Source organism: Hemitrygon akajei, chromosome 19 (assembly GCF_048418815.1).
Source record: "Hemitrygon akajei chromosome 19, sHemAka1.3, whole genome shotgun sequence".
Lineage (NCBI taxonomy): Eukaryota > Metazoa > Chordata > Chondrichthyes > Myliobatiformes > Dasyatidae > Hemitrygon > Hemitrygon akajei.
In genome coordinates, this window is record NC_133142.1 from 25,027,388 (window position 1) to 25,045,672 (window position 18,285).

At 40.5% G+C, this 18,285-nt stretch overlaps 1 protein-coding gene across 1 annotated transcript in view; it reads right to left on the reverse strand.

Annotated features, from left to right (window-relative positions):
- Window positions 1–18,285, reverse strand: part of cfap20dc (CFAP20 domain containing) — a 567,108-nt gene that overhangs the window by 434,959 nt on the left and 113,864 nt on the right. The window contains exon 4 of the mRNA XM_073072294.1: window positions 9,643–9,715. Within this exon, the coding sequence (XP_072928395.1) occupies window positions 9,643–9,715 (73 nt within the window). The remainder of the gene's footprint in view (window positions 1–9,642; window positions 9,716–18,285) is intronic.

The window sequence follows — 18,285 nt, forward strand, 5'->3', positions numbered from 1 at the left end:
AATCCATGCTGACTTTGACTTACTTTATCATTAGTCTCCAAGTACCTTGAAACTTCATCCTTAATAATAGACTCCAACACTTTCCCAACCATTGAGGTTAGGCTAACTGGCCTGTAAATTTCCTTTCTTTTGCTTTCCTCCCTTCTTGAAGAGTGGAGTAACCTTTGCAATCTGCCAGTCCTCTGGGACAATGCCAAAATTAATTGATTCTTGTAAGATCATAACCAATGCATCTGTTATCTGTTCAGCAACCTCTCTCAGAACTCTGGGATGTAGTCCATCTGGTCCAGGTGACTTATCTACCTTAAGACCTTTGAGATTTCTTTGTAATAGCAAAGGTACTCATTCCTGCTCCCTGACACTCACGGACCTCTGACAGACTGCTAGTGTCTTCTACAGAGAAGACTGATGCAAAGCACTCATTAAGTTCATTTGCTATTTCTTTGCCCCCATTACTACCTCACCTGCATTATTTTCCAGGGTCCAATATTAACTCTCATCTACTTTTTACCCCTTATATAACTGAAAAAAAAACTTTGGATATCCTGCTTTATATTATTGGCTAGTTTATCCTCATATTTTATAGAACATAGAATAGTACAGCTCAGTACAGGCCCTTCAGCCCACAATGTTGTGCCAACCCTTAAACCTTGCCTCCCATATATCCTCCCACCTTAAATTCCTCCATATACCTGTCTAGTAGTCTCTTAAATTTCACTAGCGTATCTGCCTCCACCACTGACTAGGCAGTGCATTCCACGCACCAACCACTCTCTGAGTAGAAAACCTTCCTCTAATATCCCCCTTGAACTTCCCTCCCCTTACCTTAAAACCATGTCCTCTTGTACTGAGCAGTGGTGCCCTGGGAAAGAGGCATTGGCTGTCCACGCTATCTATTCCTCTTAATATCTTGATACCTCTATTATGTCTCCTCTCATCCTCCTGCTCTCCAAAGAGTAAAGCCCTAGCTCCCTTAATCTCTGATCATAATCCATACTCTCTAAACCAGGCAGCATCCTGGTAAATCTCCTCTGTACCCTTTCCAATGCTTCCACATCCTTATTATAGTGAGGCGACCAGAACTGGACACAGTACTCCAAGCCTAACCAGAGTTTTATCGAGCTGCATCATTACCTCGCGACTCTTAAACTCTATCCCTCGACTTATGAAAGCTAATACCCCATAAGCTTTCTTAACTACCCTATCTATCTGTGAGGCAACTTTCAGGGATCTGTGGACATGTACCCCTAGATCCCTCTGCTCCTCCACACTACCAAGTATCCTGCCATTTACTTCGTACTCTGCCTTGGAGTTTGTCCTTCCAAAGTGTACAACCTCACACTTCTCTGGGTTGAACTCCATCTGCCACTTCTCAGCCCACTCCTGCATCCTATCAATGTCTCTCTGCAATCTTCGACAATCCTCTGCAATATCCACAACACCACCAACCTTTGTGTCGTCTGCAAACTTTCCAATTGTATTAGGTATTGTAAGTAATCTAGAGATGATTTAAAGTATATGGGAGGATGTGTGTGGGTTATCGTGGATCAGGATTGAAAAAAATCAGAAGTTCTCTTACTAAGTAAGTCGGAACAGGTACATCCGGTATTATTTATCGTCAGTTAGTCAAACGTTTATCTTAGTATATAGTATATATTTTATTTTTCTATGCACATAAAACGCTTAAGAACGTATGTTTCAGCGCCAGGCTCTGGAATGGAGGTTCCTGAGTTCGATCCAGTGACAGACCACTCCCGAGTGCGCTCTCCATTCGTGCCAGGTTGATGTGGAGGATCAAAAAACTCAAAACCCCAAAACTCAATAATTAAACCACTGTGTTGCTTAGTAATAATTGTAGCTTTCATCGGGGCAGAGCCTTTCTCCCTTTATCCTTTAAAATTGTTCTGATCGTTGACCGATGTAGCCTAATGCTTTTCCAATGACTGATGGCGTTTCACCTCTTTCCAATCGCTTTATTATTTCCACTTTATTTTCAATCGTGATCGCGATTATTTTCGTGAAAAGGAACATTGCAGATTCAGAGCTCCGACGCTGGGTCCTAATGTCCACCGCACTGAGACAGGTTAAATAAGGTCTGGGGTTCCGCTGGGTCCTAAGGTCCACCGCATTGGAACAGGTTGAATAAGGGACTTGAGCATTTGTGTTTTTTGGTATCCACGAGGGGTCCCGGAACCAATCCCTCGCGAATAAGGAGGGCCAACTGAACAACACCTAAAAGGCATTTGGAAAGGAATTACATAGGAAAGGCATAGAAAGATATGGGCCTAATTCAGGTCAAAGAGATTAACACAATTAGGCATCATACTCAACATGGACAAGGTGGGCTGAAAGGGCCTGATTCTACAATTCATAGAGAGCATGTGTCTTTTATGCAGTGTTCCCAGGAAATTATTCCCAGAAATCATTTTGGTGAGTATTATAAAATGGCCATAACTTACAATTTCACATGGAGATATAATGTTTCTGTCACCACGGTTCGGATATGGCCCAAGTGTGGAGTGAGAGACAATGAAGCAGGTCAATAGTTCACAGACTTTAGTTTGAAAAAGGGAAAATAAAACAATAAACGCTAGGCCAAACAGGGCCATTAACTAAAACTCTCAAAAGGGAAACAAAGCCTATACTGCGGCTGAAAAGAACATCTAAACATTAAATGAATACCGCTGGTCTTCAGAGTCAGTTGATTTTGAAAGTCCAATGGCTCAAGGAAGGCCGAATGCAAAACAGCAGCGAAGCTTTGCTATGCTCTGTCCAAGTCTCAACAAGCACTACGATGACAAGAATGTAGTTAAATACTATCACGATTAAATAATAATTATCTGACACGTGCAAATTCACAAGTGCAATTGCTGTATCTACGGCGCTGCCAAATCCGTGGTTGTGACAGTTTCAACGTAATGGGCAGTGCTCCTGATGGATTCTTTTGTTGGTACTGCTAAACATAACAATGCAATCATTGCCTTGCTGCAAGACTTCCAAGACAGAATGGAATGTAAGCAGTCATTTATTTAGTCTTCAATGATCAACACAATGATTCTTTTGAAGTCCACATATGCTCAAAGCTACTGATTGTCTCTTATTAAGCCATAAAATTAGTACCAACAGAAGAGATTGATTGCTTTATGCAGAGAATCTCAGCTAAGAAAATGGGGCTTTCCTCAATGCAATTTCACTGTACTGTAGCCATCGCAGAAATGCTTAATCCTTGCTGTAAACAATTCACTATTATGAGCAATATTTCCTGAACCACAGGAGTAAGATGCTCATAGAGAATTTCATTGCCTGATAAACTCATCCAGTAAAAGCTTCCCTATGAGGCCAGCTATTGTTATCATCTTCATCTGCCCTATTCTGTACTTCTCCACCAGGAAGGTGAAAGGTAATGGCTTAGTTTTCCCAATAATGACATTCTGGACTGCATCGGAAACAGTAGATGAGGTAATTAAGGGAGTAGATAAAAGACAGGAAAATGAATGTTTGTCTATATGGATTTTAGTAAGGCCTTTGGCAGGTTCCAACTGGCAGTGTGATCTGGAAGGTTAGGTTGCATGAGGTTCTAGGGGAGTTAATGAGGTGGATTCAGAAATGGCTCAATGACAAAAGCAGAAAGTGATGGTTGACAGTCAATTCCTCAAATGGAGGCCTGTGATTAGTGGGCTTTCCCAGGGGTCAGTGTGGTAACCTCTGTAATTCATTATGTATGTAAGTGATTTGGATGTGAGTGTACCTGGCATGATTAGCAAGTTTGCTTACATTACAACAGTTAGGGTGAATTCTTGGTAATGAAGCAAGTTACAATGAATTGCAAAGAGATCTTGATCAGTAAGGGAGATGAGCTGAAAAATGGCAAATAGATTTCAACATAGTTAAGTGTGAAATAATGCATTCTCGACATTCATATCAGTGTAGGACTTATACAGTGAATAGCAAGGCACTGATTTGTGTAGTGAAACAGAGATATCTAGGAGTTTAAGAGCAGTTTGCTGAGAGTGGCTGTGCAAGTGTGCAGGGTGTGAAGAAGACGTTTAACATGCTGGCATTAACCATTCAGATCATTGACCTTTGAAGTATGTTGCAGCTTCTTAAGTCATTGGTCAGGCTGCACTTGCAATATTGTGTGCAATTTTGGTCATCCTTTTACAGGAAAAACATTGTCAGGATGGGAAAGGTGCAGAAGAGGTTCACAAGAATACTACCTGGACTAAAGAGTCTGATTTATAGCAAGAGACTGGTAACACTGGATTTTTATTCCTTGGAGTACAGGAGAATGAGGGGTAACCTCCTAGAAGTATAAAACATCATGTATAAGGTATACAAGCATGGTCTTTTCCCCAAAGTTAGGGAGTTCAAAATAGAAGGCACAGATACAAGAGGGGAGAGAATTAACAAAGACCTGAGAGGTAACTTCTTTACACAGGGGGTTGTGACTACCTGGAATGAGCTTTCAGATGAAGTGGTCAAGGCAGGTACAATAACAATATTTAAAAGGCACATGGATAGACACCTGGAGGAACAGTACTGAAGGACACCTCTGGAGCAATTCAGATATTCGTATCTCTTCTTGATTTTCCCCAAATGTTCCTTGCCCTATAATGACACTATAGTAATGTTCAAGTAGCCAGAACATGGAGAGGAGTCTGAAATTAAGGACAGTAGAAATAGTTCTTTGTCCTTCAAGGTCTGGCCTCTTATACAATGCAACAGTTGAAATATGGTGTTCTATGTAGCCTGTCTAAGGAAATAGGAATCGCGTAAGTTCTCTATGATATGGCTCAGATCATAAGAAATTTCTTTTCAGGTTTGCAAAACTATTGAATAGTCAGGAAGTGATAGACCTTATATGAGGGGTGATTGATAAGTTCGTGGCCTAAGGTAGAAAGACTCAATTTTAGAAAACCTAGTACATTTATTTTTCAACATAGTCCCCTCCTACAGTTACACACTTAGTCCAGCAGTCGTGTAGCATAAGGATCTTGGACCTCCAGAAAGTGTCCACAAATGGGTGATTGATAAGTTTGTGGCCTAAGGTAGAAGGAGGTGAGTTATACAGCTCTTGTTACATGCACATGCAGGTCAACTATTTGAGTGATTATGCAGAAAGTTTGAAGTTAATAACTCATCTCCTTCTACCTTAGGCCACAAACTTATCAATCATCTCTGATGAGTTATTAGCTATATCTAACTTGTTTCGGATCACATCCAAGAGATCCTGCGGTGGGAGGGAGAACAGCTAGAGGTTGTGGTACATATTGGTACCAATGACATAGGTAGGAAAAGGGAAGAGGTCCTGAAAAAAGTCTACAGGGAGTTAGGAAGGAAGTTAAGAAGCAGGATCACAAAGGTAGTAATCTCAGGATTAATGCTTGTGCCACGTAACAGTCAGTATAGGAATAGAATGAGGTGGAGAATAAATGCATGGCTGAGGGATTGGAGCAGGGGGCAGGGATTCAGATTTCTGGACCATTGAGACCGCTTTTGGGGCAGATGTGACCTGTACAAAAAGGACAGGTTGCACTTGAATCCCAGAGAGACCAATATCCTGGCGGGGAGGTTTGCTAAGGCTACTGGGGAGAGTTTAAACTAGAATTGTTGGGGGGTGGGAACCAAACTGAAGAGACTGGGGAAGAGGAGGTTGGCTCACAAATAGAGAAATCTTGTAGACAGTGCGAGAGGGAGGATAGGCAGGTGATAGAGAAGGGACGAGTTCAGACTGAAGGTTTGAGATGTCTCTGTTTTAACGCAAGGAGTGTTGTGAACAAAGCGGATGAGCTTAGAGCGTGAATCAGTACTTGGAGATATGATGTGGTGGCCATTACAGAGACTTGGATGGCTAACCGGAATGGTTACTTCAAGTGCCGGGTTTTAGATGTTTCAGAAAGGACAGGGAGAGTGGCAAAAGAGGTGGGGGCATGGCACTGTTGATCAGAGATAGTGTCACGGCTGCAGAAAAGGTGGACGCCATGGAGGGATTGTCTACGGAGTCTTTGTGGGTGGAGGCTTGGGAACAGGAAGGGATCAATAACTTTACTGGGTGTTTTTTTTTTATAGGCCGCCCAATAGTAACAGGGATATCAAGGAGCAGATAGGGAAACAGATCCTGGAAAGGAGTAATAATAACAGTTGTCAGGATGGGAGATTTTAATTCCCCAAATATCAATGGGCTTCTCCTAGAGCAAGAGGTTTAGATGGGGTGGAGTTTGTTAAGTGTGTTCAGGAAGGTGTCTTGACACAATATGTAGATAAGCCTACAAGAGGAGAGGCTGTACTTGATCTGGTATTGGGAAATGAACCTGGTCAGGTGTCAGATCTCTCAGTGGGATAGCATTTTGGAGATAGTGATCATAATTCTATCTCCTTTACAATAGCATTGGAGAGAGATAGGAACAGACAAGTTAGAAAAGCGTTTAATTGGAGTAAGGGGTATTATGAGGGTATCAGGCAGGAAATTGGAGGCTTAAATTGGAAACAGATGTTCTCAGGGAAAAGTATGGAAGAAATGTGGCAAATATTCAGGGGATATTTGTGTGGAGTTCAATATAGGTACGTTCAAATGAGACAAAGAAGTTATGTTAGGGTACAGGAACCGTGGTGTACAAAAGCTGTAATAAATCTAGTCAAGAAGAAAAGAAAAGCTTACAAAACATTCAGACCTATCAAGTGTGACGGTGGGAAAGTGTGTATGGAACCGAAGGAAATAGTAGAGGTACTTAATGAATACTTAACTTCAGTATTCACTGTGGAAAAGGATCTTGGTGACTGTGGTGATAAGTTTCAGCAGACTGAAAAGCTTGTGTATGTAGATATTAAGAAAGAGGATGTGCTGAAGCTTTTGGAAAGCATCGAGTTGGATAATTCACCAGGACCGGATGAGATGTACCCCAGGCTACTGTGGGAGGCGAAGGAGGAGATTGCTGAGTATCTGGCGATGATCTTTGCATCATCAATGGGGACGGGAGAGGTTCCGGAGGATTGGAAGGTTGCAAATGTTGTTCCTTTATTCAAGAAAGGGAGTAGAGATAGCCCAAGAAATTATAGACCAGAGAGTCTTACCTCAGTGGTTGGTAAGTTGATGGAGAAGGTCCTGAGAGGCAGGATTGATGAACATTTGGAGAGGTATAATATGATTAGGAATAGTCAGCATGGCTTTGTCAAAGGCAGGTCATGCCTTATGAGCCTGATTGAATTTTTTGAGGATGTGACTAAACACAATGATGAAGGAAGGGCAGTAGATGCAGTGTATATGGATTTCAGCAAGGCATTTGATAAGGTACCCCATGCAAGGCTCATTGAGAAAGAAAAGAGGTATGGGATCCAAGGGGACATTGCTTTGTGGAACCAGAACTGGCTTGCCCAGAGAAGGCAAAGAGTCGTTGTAGACAGGTCATATTCTGCATGGAGGTCGGTCACCAGTGGTGTGCCTCAGGGATCTGTTCTGGGACCCTTACTCTTCATGATTTCGTGACCTGGATGAGGATGTGTAGAGATGGGTTAGTAAGTTTGTTGATGACACAAAGGGTGGAGGTGTTGTGGATAGTGTGGAGGGCTGTCAGAGGTTACAGTGGGACATTGATAGGATGCAAGACTGGGCTGAGAAGTGGCAGATGGATTCAACCCCAATAACTGTGAAGTGGTTCATTTTGGTAGGTCAAATATGATGGCAGAATATAGTATTAATGGTAAGACTCTTAGCAGTGTGGAGGATCAGAGGGATCTTGGGGTCCGAGTCCATTGGACGCTCAAAGCAGCTGCACAGTTTGAACCTGTGGTTAAGAAGGCATATGGTGTATTGGCCTTCATCAATAGTGGAATTGAATTTAGGAGCTGAGAGGTAATGTTGCAGCTATATAGGACCCTGGTCAGACCCCACTTGGAGTACTGTGCTCAGTTCTGGTCACCTCACTACAGGAAGGATGTGGAAGCCATAGAAAGGGTGCAGAGGAGATTTACAAGGATGTTGCCTGAATTGGGGAGCATGTCTTATGAGAATAGGTTGAGTGAACTTGGTCTTGTCTCCTTGGAGCGATGGAGGATGAGAAGTGACCTGATAGAGGTGTATAAGATTATGAGAGGCATTGATCATGTGGATAGTCAGAGGCTTTTTCCCAGGGCTAAAATGGTTGCCACAGGAGGACACGGGTTTAAGATCCTGGGGAGTAGGTACAGAGGAGATGTCAGGAGTAAGTTTTTTTACTCAGAGAGTGGTGAGTGCATGGAATGGGCTGCCGGCAACATTGGTGGAGACGGATACGATAGGGTCTTTTAAGAAACTTTTAGATTAGTACATGGAGTTTAGTAAGATAGAGGGCTATAGGGAAGCCTAGTAATTTCTAAGGTAGGGACATGTTCGGCACAACTTTGTGAGCCGAAGGGCTTATATTGAGCTGTAGGTTTTCTATGTTAAGAATGAAAAGATCTGATTATTAGTTTTTACCCCCTCCGTTGTCATTATTACTTCCTCTTCTATTGATTTTTTTTGCTGCATTGTCTTCCTTGGTAAAGATAGACTGAGTTTCTAATAGATAGTGATATTCCTCGAGGGTCAACGTGAGACCATTCCTTTTCATGAACTTCCTAGCCTCCTGGTCTTAACAAGCAGGTAGCTTTGTGTAAATTAGGTCACATTTTATGCTTTGTATTCGACAGCAGCACTAGAAATGTCACTGATGTGAAGATTGTTATTTGAAAACAGATATGCTAACTTGGGAGTATTGTGTGCTTCATGAAGTGATTGATTAAATTCTTTTTTCAGGCTTCTCTGAGACCCATCCAGCTCAATGTGTTGATCAACTTCTTTGTTACTAATTGGCCACACTCCACCTTTTACACTCCATTTACTATTTAGATGCTCAAAGACCTTTAGCTTCATATTTCCATTCAGTTCCCATATTTTCTTTGCCATTCTTTTTCATTTCATTCTCCCCAGTTATTTTTTATGTTCAGGTGAGTAAAATAATCTACATGACTTGTGTTTATCTAATGGTGGAACTGTCAGATAATTTACATTTGTAGAACCTGAAAATTATTAACATTACATTCCTCATGCCTAATCCAAAAAGCTCAATTCAAGTTCTTTATGAAGACTGAATATTGCCCAAAATAAATCAGCCACAGTTGTACCACCTACCATACAATCCACAAAAAGAACAAGAACCATGCATACTTACTCAATGCTTCTGAAATAAATGCTATCTATTTTTCCATATTTCCTGTAAGCCATTAACAACATTCAGAGGAAACCTAAGCAAATTATCAAGAACAAAATCTTTCCATCTATTTACGGAGCTTTCCACAATTTATCATTTTTACTACAATGAGAATCAACCAACTCCATGAGCTACTTTTCCCTAATTTATGCATGAGCAACAGTTCTTTATTCACATAAACATTGTGAACTATTGTAATTAAGAAAGTAACTGCAATAACAGATGTTTTGTGCTTTCAGTTCCCATGACAGTGCACAATGTACCAGTTGTTGAAAACTAACAATTAAATTAGCTTAATCACTTGAAGCCAGCCTAAGTCATTCTTGCAGGGGATGCCACTTACAATTAATGAACACTATTTGTAGTAAAATTTATTAACTATCTAACACATAAAACATTTAGCAATGTTTATCCTTACAGCAATTCCGTAGAGAAGTCTTGTCCCACAGGCACACAGAGCTGCAATACAAGGAATCGCTGGATCAGGCCAACTAAAATGGAAGGCAAAAATAAATACAAAATTACTTATTTTCACCAGGCATAACAGTCAATGAAATGTAAATGCTCAAAGACAATGATTTTAACAATTACAAGATTGTCAACAAAAGGGAGGATGAAGTGATGATATGTCATAAGGGAAGATTGGTACAGTCTTTCCTATCACAAATAATCTACGATAGGGATTCTAATAATATTCTGCCATAGGAGATGAATTAAAAAAGAAAAAGCGGGAAAATAGGAAAACAATAGAGTGCTCAGATGCACACACAAAATAAAACAACATACTGCTGTAAAACTGAACCAAACACTGAAAATGCTGTAAACAGCCAGTAAACCAGGCAGCAAAAATAGATTGGGTTACAGGTAGATGACCTATCACCAGAGCTGGCCAATTCACAAACACCAGAAAAGCATTTTTATCAGAACCAGTTGAGTTTAATACTGAAGGCTGTTATATATTAAGATGGAATAATTATTCACAAACTTACTCTGGGCTTTATTGCATCAACAGGAAAAGCTGAAGACTTGATCGGAGTGAAAGTGGAATGGTATATTAAAGGAACATCCTTTGTATTGATCCTATCATGATATCCTCATTGTTCTCCTATTTTCTTGCAACATAAACACCTTTAATCTGTTTTCTCTGTTCATTGACCCAATACATTAACTGTTTCTTTCTCTACAGATATTGCCCAACTTTCTGAGTATGTCCTTGTTTGCAGTATTTCTATTTCAAATTTTCAGCATTTGCAAACTTTTGTTCTTGATTACTTGAGTTGACACATTTGGCTGTTATTTATTTAGCTCAGTTAGGGCTGAACAGCCACAACAGAAATTTCAAATGCAGAAAAGAAATTGGCAACAACATTTTTCAGTTTATAACTACAGCATCATGTAGACATTTAACATTACAAACCTTTATAAAAAGACTAAACCCTTGGGTATAGATTCTTTTTTTATAATAAAATTATAACAATTCAAATTACAAATAATGTACGTGTTTGATTATGAATACTGCGATTGCAAGTGTGATTTAAATATAATATATTCGGTACTATTCTTTTTTGATTCATATATCCTCATGTATTCTGTATTCTTCTATGTGAAAATTAATAAAGATATTGAAAAAGAAAAAGACTAAACCCTATGGAGGTTTGAACAGTATTTCCCGGAGTTACCTAAAGGAGGTCTCTTAGCCAAAGTCACTGTCAAAGAAATAATTCTCTCTGTTTGACCACCTCCAAGACTTTGTTTCAAAAATTGGTTTAGTGATGTTCATTATACCAAAGGAATTAATTTTACCAAATCCAATTATCCACATAACAAAATGCTTTCAATTGGAGACAAGTATGGCACAATGGAACTCATCTTAACTTACAAGGTTTATACTTCATGAGGTAGTTTATCAGGTGACAGAGTGAGATATGTCTCTACCAAAGGAGGTGTAAGGTGCTCCTTCGCTCCACTAGCCTGCAGGTCACCCCCAGGGCAAGGTGTAGCACCTGCTTAGTCCCCTAGTCAAGGCCACATGAAGCCATTGGAGCAGGTGGTGGATGATCATATGAGCAGCTGGTGCATATCACAAATTCTGGTTATGTGACCACTGATGCCAGGCAGACAATCTCTGAAGAGTATTGACAATGGCTGGGGTCACCTGTCTTGTAAAGACACTGCCCAGAAGGAGGAAATGCAAACCACTTCTGTAGAAAAAAATGCCAAGAAGAACAATCATGGAAATAGGATGAGAAAGAATTCAAAGAGTTTTAGATTAAAGACAAATGGAAGACCATGATCACCCATGTCATATGACATGACACTTCATGATGATGGGGTAATTTATACCTATTTTAACGTGATTTGTTTGGAACTCAGCAAGTGTATATTTTTGCTGACATCTATTTCTACAAAAGTTCCATTGTAGATCTTGCGCAAGAAACTAATTTTCAATTAAGTAAATTATACTTTTCCAGCTTCAAACTTAAAGTACCACATGTGCTGAGTGAAATGTCTCCTTTTAGTTCCGATCTACATTCCTCTTAATAAAGACAATGCACCAATTAATTTAAGAAATGCTAAGAGATATCTTACTCCTCTGAGAATACCTTATAAATCACCAGATCATAGAAAAAAAGGGAAAGAAGTCAAGAAAGAATTAAGTAAATTAGAATGGTTTTCATTAGTAACATAACAATTAGAGATTTGAATTCTGTCGTGACTGAGTAGTAAGTCAAAGTCAAAGTAAAACATTATCAATGTTCATATATGTTACCAGATATTACCTTGTGATTCATTTTCCTACAGGCATTTACTGGAAAATATTTTAAAATTATGAAAAAAACCCATACTTAAAGACTGACAACAGGCTTTTGTACCTCCTGCCCAATGGTACAGTAATAGCAAGGAGAGCACAGCCTGGATGCTGGAGGTCCTTGAAGATGGTTATGGCTTTCTTGTGGCAGTGCTCAATGTAAATGTGCCCAGTGGTGGGGAGGGCTCTTCTTGTGATGGACTGGACTGTATCTACCACTTTCTGTAGACCTATCTATTCCTGGGCATTGATGTTTCAATACCAGGCCATGATGCAACCAGTTAGGGCACTCTCCAATGTGCATCTATCGAGGTCTGTCAGTCTTTTTGGTGACATGCTGAATCTACACAAATTAAGTAAAGACAATGTCATGCTGCCTATGTGATGGCACTTACATGCTGGCCCCAGGATAGATCCTCTGATTAAATAGCGCCAAGGAATTTAAAGTTACCCACTTTCTTCACTTTTGATCCTTTAATGAGGACTGGCTCATGGACCTCTGGATTCTTCCTGTTGTTGATAATGACCTCTTTGGTTTTGCTGATAATGAGTGAGACGTTGTTGTGGTACCATTCAACCAGCTTTTCAATCTCCCTCCTGTATGCTGATTCATCACTACCTTTGATTTGGCTAACAACAGTGGTGTCATCAGCAAAATTAAGTACAACACTGGAGCTGTACTTAGCCATACAATCATAGGTATAAAGTAAGTGAAACAGGGGGCTAAGCACACAGCCTTGTGGAGCACCTGTGGAGGCGATATTGCCAATCTCTACTTACTGGAGACTGCAACTGAAGAAATCAAGGATCCAGTTACACAAGGAGATATTGAGGCCCAGGTCCTGGAGCTTAGTGATGAGTTTCAAGGGGATGATAGTGTTCAATGATGATCTGTAGTCAATGAAGAGTATCCTGATACATGCATCTTCATTGTCCAACTGTTCCGGAACTGAGTGAAAGGTCAATGAAATGGCATCAGCTGTTGAGCTATGGAAGTAGTTGACATTTCCCAATGTCTCACCATGAAACTTCATTTCAGAGGCCCTTGGTCTTCTGGATATTGAGAGTACGGCATATACTCAATATATACCTCTCATATACTTCCACGAACAAATCAATCATCGACTTGGCGCACTGTCTCTGGATCTGTGCAAATGTAAATGTTATTTGCATACTGCAGTTGACTATCAAGGTTATGGTGACCTCGGTTCTGGAGTGCAGACACTTCAGGTTTAACAGTTTCCTCTGCATCCTGCAGTTTAATTCCATTCCAGTTGCAAGCTCATAAAATTCAAGTGCAGCATTGTTTGGTATCAGAGTTAATGAGATTTGCTCTGTTGTGAACCCTTTGATTAAGATCATGGCTTCATGCCATCATGATGCAAATATAAAATGTAGATTAACTTTTATGGTCAGCAAGGCAATAGTGAAGTTCCTCACCAGCAGGTGTAGCCTTTCTCTGACTGAGAAAATGAATGTTTTAATGGGCACTAGTGATCCTTGCTCTCCTATGTGTTTCTGAAACTTGGACGATCTACAGCAAGCAACTCAAAACACTGGAAAAATGCCACAAACACTATCTCTAAAAACTTTCCAATTCTATTAAAAGGATAAACACACCAATGCAGCAACCTCACCCAGTCCAACAATGTGAAGAACCAGGCAAGGAAGAGAATTGTAACAACTCCTTGATAGGCAGTTCACATGAGTTCTACTGCTAGCTATATATAAATCATACTTTTATGTTGATAGTTTCCCAAGTCTTAGTTTTTTTATATGGATATAATGACCACATAATGACCGCATGGCAAGCAGTAAGTAAAGGCAATAGAGTAAGTAAGTAATAAAGTAAGTGGCCCTGATAGAGTTTGAGTGATGTATTTTGCATGGCAATCTGACTGCAAGTTATGGGCTGGAGGCACAGGATAAAGCTAAGTGTACGAAGGCGAGGTGACCAATGTGATTTAACAGGATAAGCACAAGCTGATGAAATGCTGTAGATTCAGCAGTGACTAAACTAGTAATGCAATTTGTCAACAATGATACCCAAAGATGAAAGTCACTCATCTGGATAACTGACACCAATGAATAAGTTTGATCTTACTGGGCCAATCCCTTCACTCAGAATTGCTCCTTCAGACTCCCTACACCTGTAAATAACTAGTCAGATCCATCAAAATGGCAAACAGCATTTTGGACTTCAACAGCAAATAACCATACACAGCTTTGCAGCTGCAACCTAAGTGTTTTTAAATGTTTTGATCCTCAGAGAAATTTTGATTTTTTTAAAAAATAAGTTTACTTTAATTATAAAAATAGAGATAAAACACAATAAAGTAGTTGTAGTGGCTGATTTTAATTTCGCTAATACTGACCAGCATTCACATAATGCTGGAGACTTAGATGGGACAAAACTAGTTAGATGTATCCAGGAGGGTTTCTTGGCACAGTATTTAGATAATCCAAGCAGGGAAGATACCATACTAGACCTTGTATAAGAAAATAAACCTGACTAGGTGGTTCAAGTTTCAATATTGGAGTATTTTGGGACCGTTGTATAACATGATGAAGGGCATTGATCGAGTGGATAGCCAGAGGCTTTTTCCCAGGGCTGAAATGGTTGCCACAAGAGGGCACAGTTTTAAGGTGCTTGGAAGCAGGTACCAAGGGAATGTCAGAGATAAATATTTCACACAGAGAGCGGTGGGTGCATGTAATGCACTGCCGGTGGCAGTGGTGGAAGTGGATACAATAGGGTCTTTTAAGAGCTTAGAAAAATAAAGGGCTATGTGCTAGGGAAGTTCTAGGCAGACTCTAGAGTAGGTTACATGGCCGGCACAACAAAGGGCCGTAATGTGCTGTAAATTTCTATGTTCAATGTAAAAACATAAGACATAGCGCAGAATTAGACCATTTGCCAATTAAATCTGCTCCAAAATTTGAGCATAGCTGAACCATTTCCCTCTCAACCCCATTTGTCTGCCTTCTCACCGCAACCTTTCACACCCTAACTTATCAAGAATCTATCAACCTCTGCCTTAAATACACCCAATGACCTGGTCTCCACAGTTGCCTGAGGCAATGAATTCCACAGATTCACCACTCTCTGGCTAAAGAAATTCCTCCTAATCCCCATCCTAAATGAACGTCTCTCTGTTTAGAGGCTGTGCCCCCATTCCTATACTCCCCAAATATAGAAAACATCCTCTCCACATCTATAATATCTAAGCCTTTTGACATTCAATAGGTTTCAATGAGATTTCCCCCTCATTCTTCTAAATTCCAGAGAGTACAGGGCCAGTGCCATCAAATGCTCCTCATATGATACACCTTTAATTCCTGCAATCATTCTCAGGAATCGTCTCTGAACCATCTCCAATGTCAGTGTGACAAGGTTGAAATCTGTTGTTATAACTGATTGTTCAAATGATTTTTTAAAAGAGTTAAAATAATTTATTTCATGTGAATATCATTTCATGTTGAGAAAAGGGATATTACTTGAAAAACATGCAAATGTACTTAGTTGAAAATTCTGAGACTCTGTATGCAAGGTTTTTTTTAATAATATTGAGCACTGAATCTGCCATCAATTTGTAAGTGCTTGCGTTCAATCTTCAGCATGCTATTGATTACTCAGTCCTGACGAAGGGTCTCGGCCCAAAACGTTGACTGCTCGTTTCAACGGATGCTGCCCGACCTCCTGAGTTCATCCAGCCTTTTTGTACTAATGATTGCTTATGCCCGCTAGAATGCCTGGGGAGGGGGCAATACACACCATATTCATTCCATAAAGTGACTGATGCATAAATATAGCATATCTATGTTTCATTTCCCATATCCCTTTTTCAGGGGTACTACAAAATTTTGGAGGCACTGCTGAGATTGGGTGCGTAGGTGTGGACTTTGCCAGATTGAGTTAACCCAAGTCGCACCCAGCCTTTTCTTAATAGTCTAGAGCAGCAGCAGAGTGAGGCGGTTGACTGAGGTGAGGGTGAGGCTGAGAGCTGATGGAGCAGTGCATGCACTTGAGGCACAGTGAATGCTAGAGGCTGCAGAATCCAGTAGGCAGCAGGGAATCTTACAGTCACCACAATAACTCACACCACTGCCAAGGGGAAAAGAAAATGGATGTGCTTAGGAACATCCAAGAAAAAATTAGTGAGAAAGTGTGTTAATTTCCTAAAGACAATCTAGTAGAGCTCAGTAGCTTCCTTCAGCTCCCAGAAGAGGACACAGCTAAGAAAACACACTTGTCTCTCATATCCTTAAATAAGACCCTATCTGGAAAAGGAGGAGCTAGGAAATCTGGAGGACGGTGGCACATCTTAACTTCTGCAGGTTAGAGACAAGTTAAATGAGCTAATAGTTGTTACAACTGCTTTGGCTGATGAAATGGACAAAGAAAACCAGGAAATTACAGTTACCCACAGTTCAAAACAGAGGTCAGCTCCTAACGGTGAACTCAAGTGATCCGTAGTGGCTAGTTCGAGGAAAATTGTCCCACCAGCATGGCGCAAAGTCTTTAAAATCTATGGTCAGCTTGGAGAGCCTGGTCAGAAAGACAAGTTGCCTTTTTCTAGCCTTGATCATCAGAGAAGGAGATAATTGATCCAGTGATCAATCAGAATCAGGTTTATTATCACTGGCATGTGATGTGAAATATGTTAACTTAGCAGCAGCAGTTCAATGCAATACATAATCTAGCAGAGACAGAAAAAATAGTAATAATAAATAAAATAAAACATAATAATAAATAAATTACATATATTGAATAGATTATTAAAAGTGTGCAAAAACAGAAATACTGTATATTAAAAAAGTGAGGTAGTGTCCAAAGCTTCAAAGTCCATTCAGGAATCGGATGGCAGAGGGGAAGAAGCTGTTCCTGAATCGCTGAGTGTGTGCCTTCAGGTTTCTGTGCCTCCTACCTGATAGTAACAGTGAGAAAAGGGCATGCCTCAGGTGCTGGAGCTCTTTAATAATGGACGCTCCCTTTCTGAGACACCAATTCCTAAAGATATCCTGGGTACTTTGTAGGCTAGTGCCCAAGATGGAGCTGACTAGATTTACAACCTTCTGCAGTTTCTTTTGGTCCTGTGCAGTAGCCCCTCCATACCAGACAGTGATGCAACCTGTCAGAATGCTCTCCATGGTACAACTATAGAAGTTTTTGAGTGTATTTGTTGACATGCCAAATCGCTTTTGCCTGGGCTCCAGTTGCGCAGTTATCCTGAGGGTAAATCAGACTTGAACTTACCTACCCTTAAATGGACCCTTCACTCACATTATCAGGGAAAAGGGGCAACTGAACTGTACTAGCTGCTGATAGCAGAAGCCCAACGCGGTACGGAAATGCCACAAAATTTCTTAATACGTGTTCTTGACCTGAAGTAGAAGTACTGTCTGCCTCAGAGGAAGGGGAGCCTGGTTTGAAATATGATCCAGTCTTATTGCAGAGTACATTTTTACATACTGTACTCACCGGTTTACAAAGTGGTTGTATTCAAAAGGACCTTCAGCTATGCATTTTAGATCCCAAAATTTCAGATGAAGTACTATTAGAGAAGCTAAACATTGCATGTGCAAATGAAGTGGAGTAAAAGAATAAACAGAAGCCAGCTGGGTCAGCTCACACTGCCACTGTTAACTCTTGCACAGTCAGAGGAACATCCTGTGAGCATAAATGTCAGATGGAAAGGGCTCATATAGACCGAGTGTCACAGTTGAAAACACTTAGTGAAGCCATTGCACAGGTCTAGGAGCAACTTCAACAGCCCATACCTATATGTCAACAATGAGTTTCAAATATAAAAAAAAGGGGAATGACAGCAACTCCTTCTCAGCCACAGGATCTAGCACAGAGTTACCAGCAACCACCAGGGTGAGGTACAAAGAGGCCCAAGCAATTCATGGGGCAAAACATTCTCAGGTCTGAACTTCAGAGAGGGCCAAGCATTGAACAAAAACAGTGATGGAAAAACCAAAACCAGTTATTTGAACCGGCTCTGCCTCAATCATACCTAGCCCCACAACAAAAATCTCCCCAATTTCAGCAGTATGCAACAGAATCATATACATTGCCATCTGAAGCTCAGCAACCATGTCGTAGCTCCACAGAATTATTCATTTTTACCACAGCAGCATGGAGTTGCACCACAGTACCCAGTACGTCTGTATCCTGGCCTGCCTCAGCAGCTACGTTCAACACGAATTAGAAAGAGTTTCCACTGTCAGCAGAGAGGGTGTGAGGAA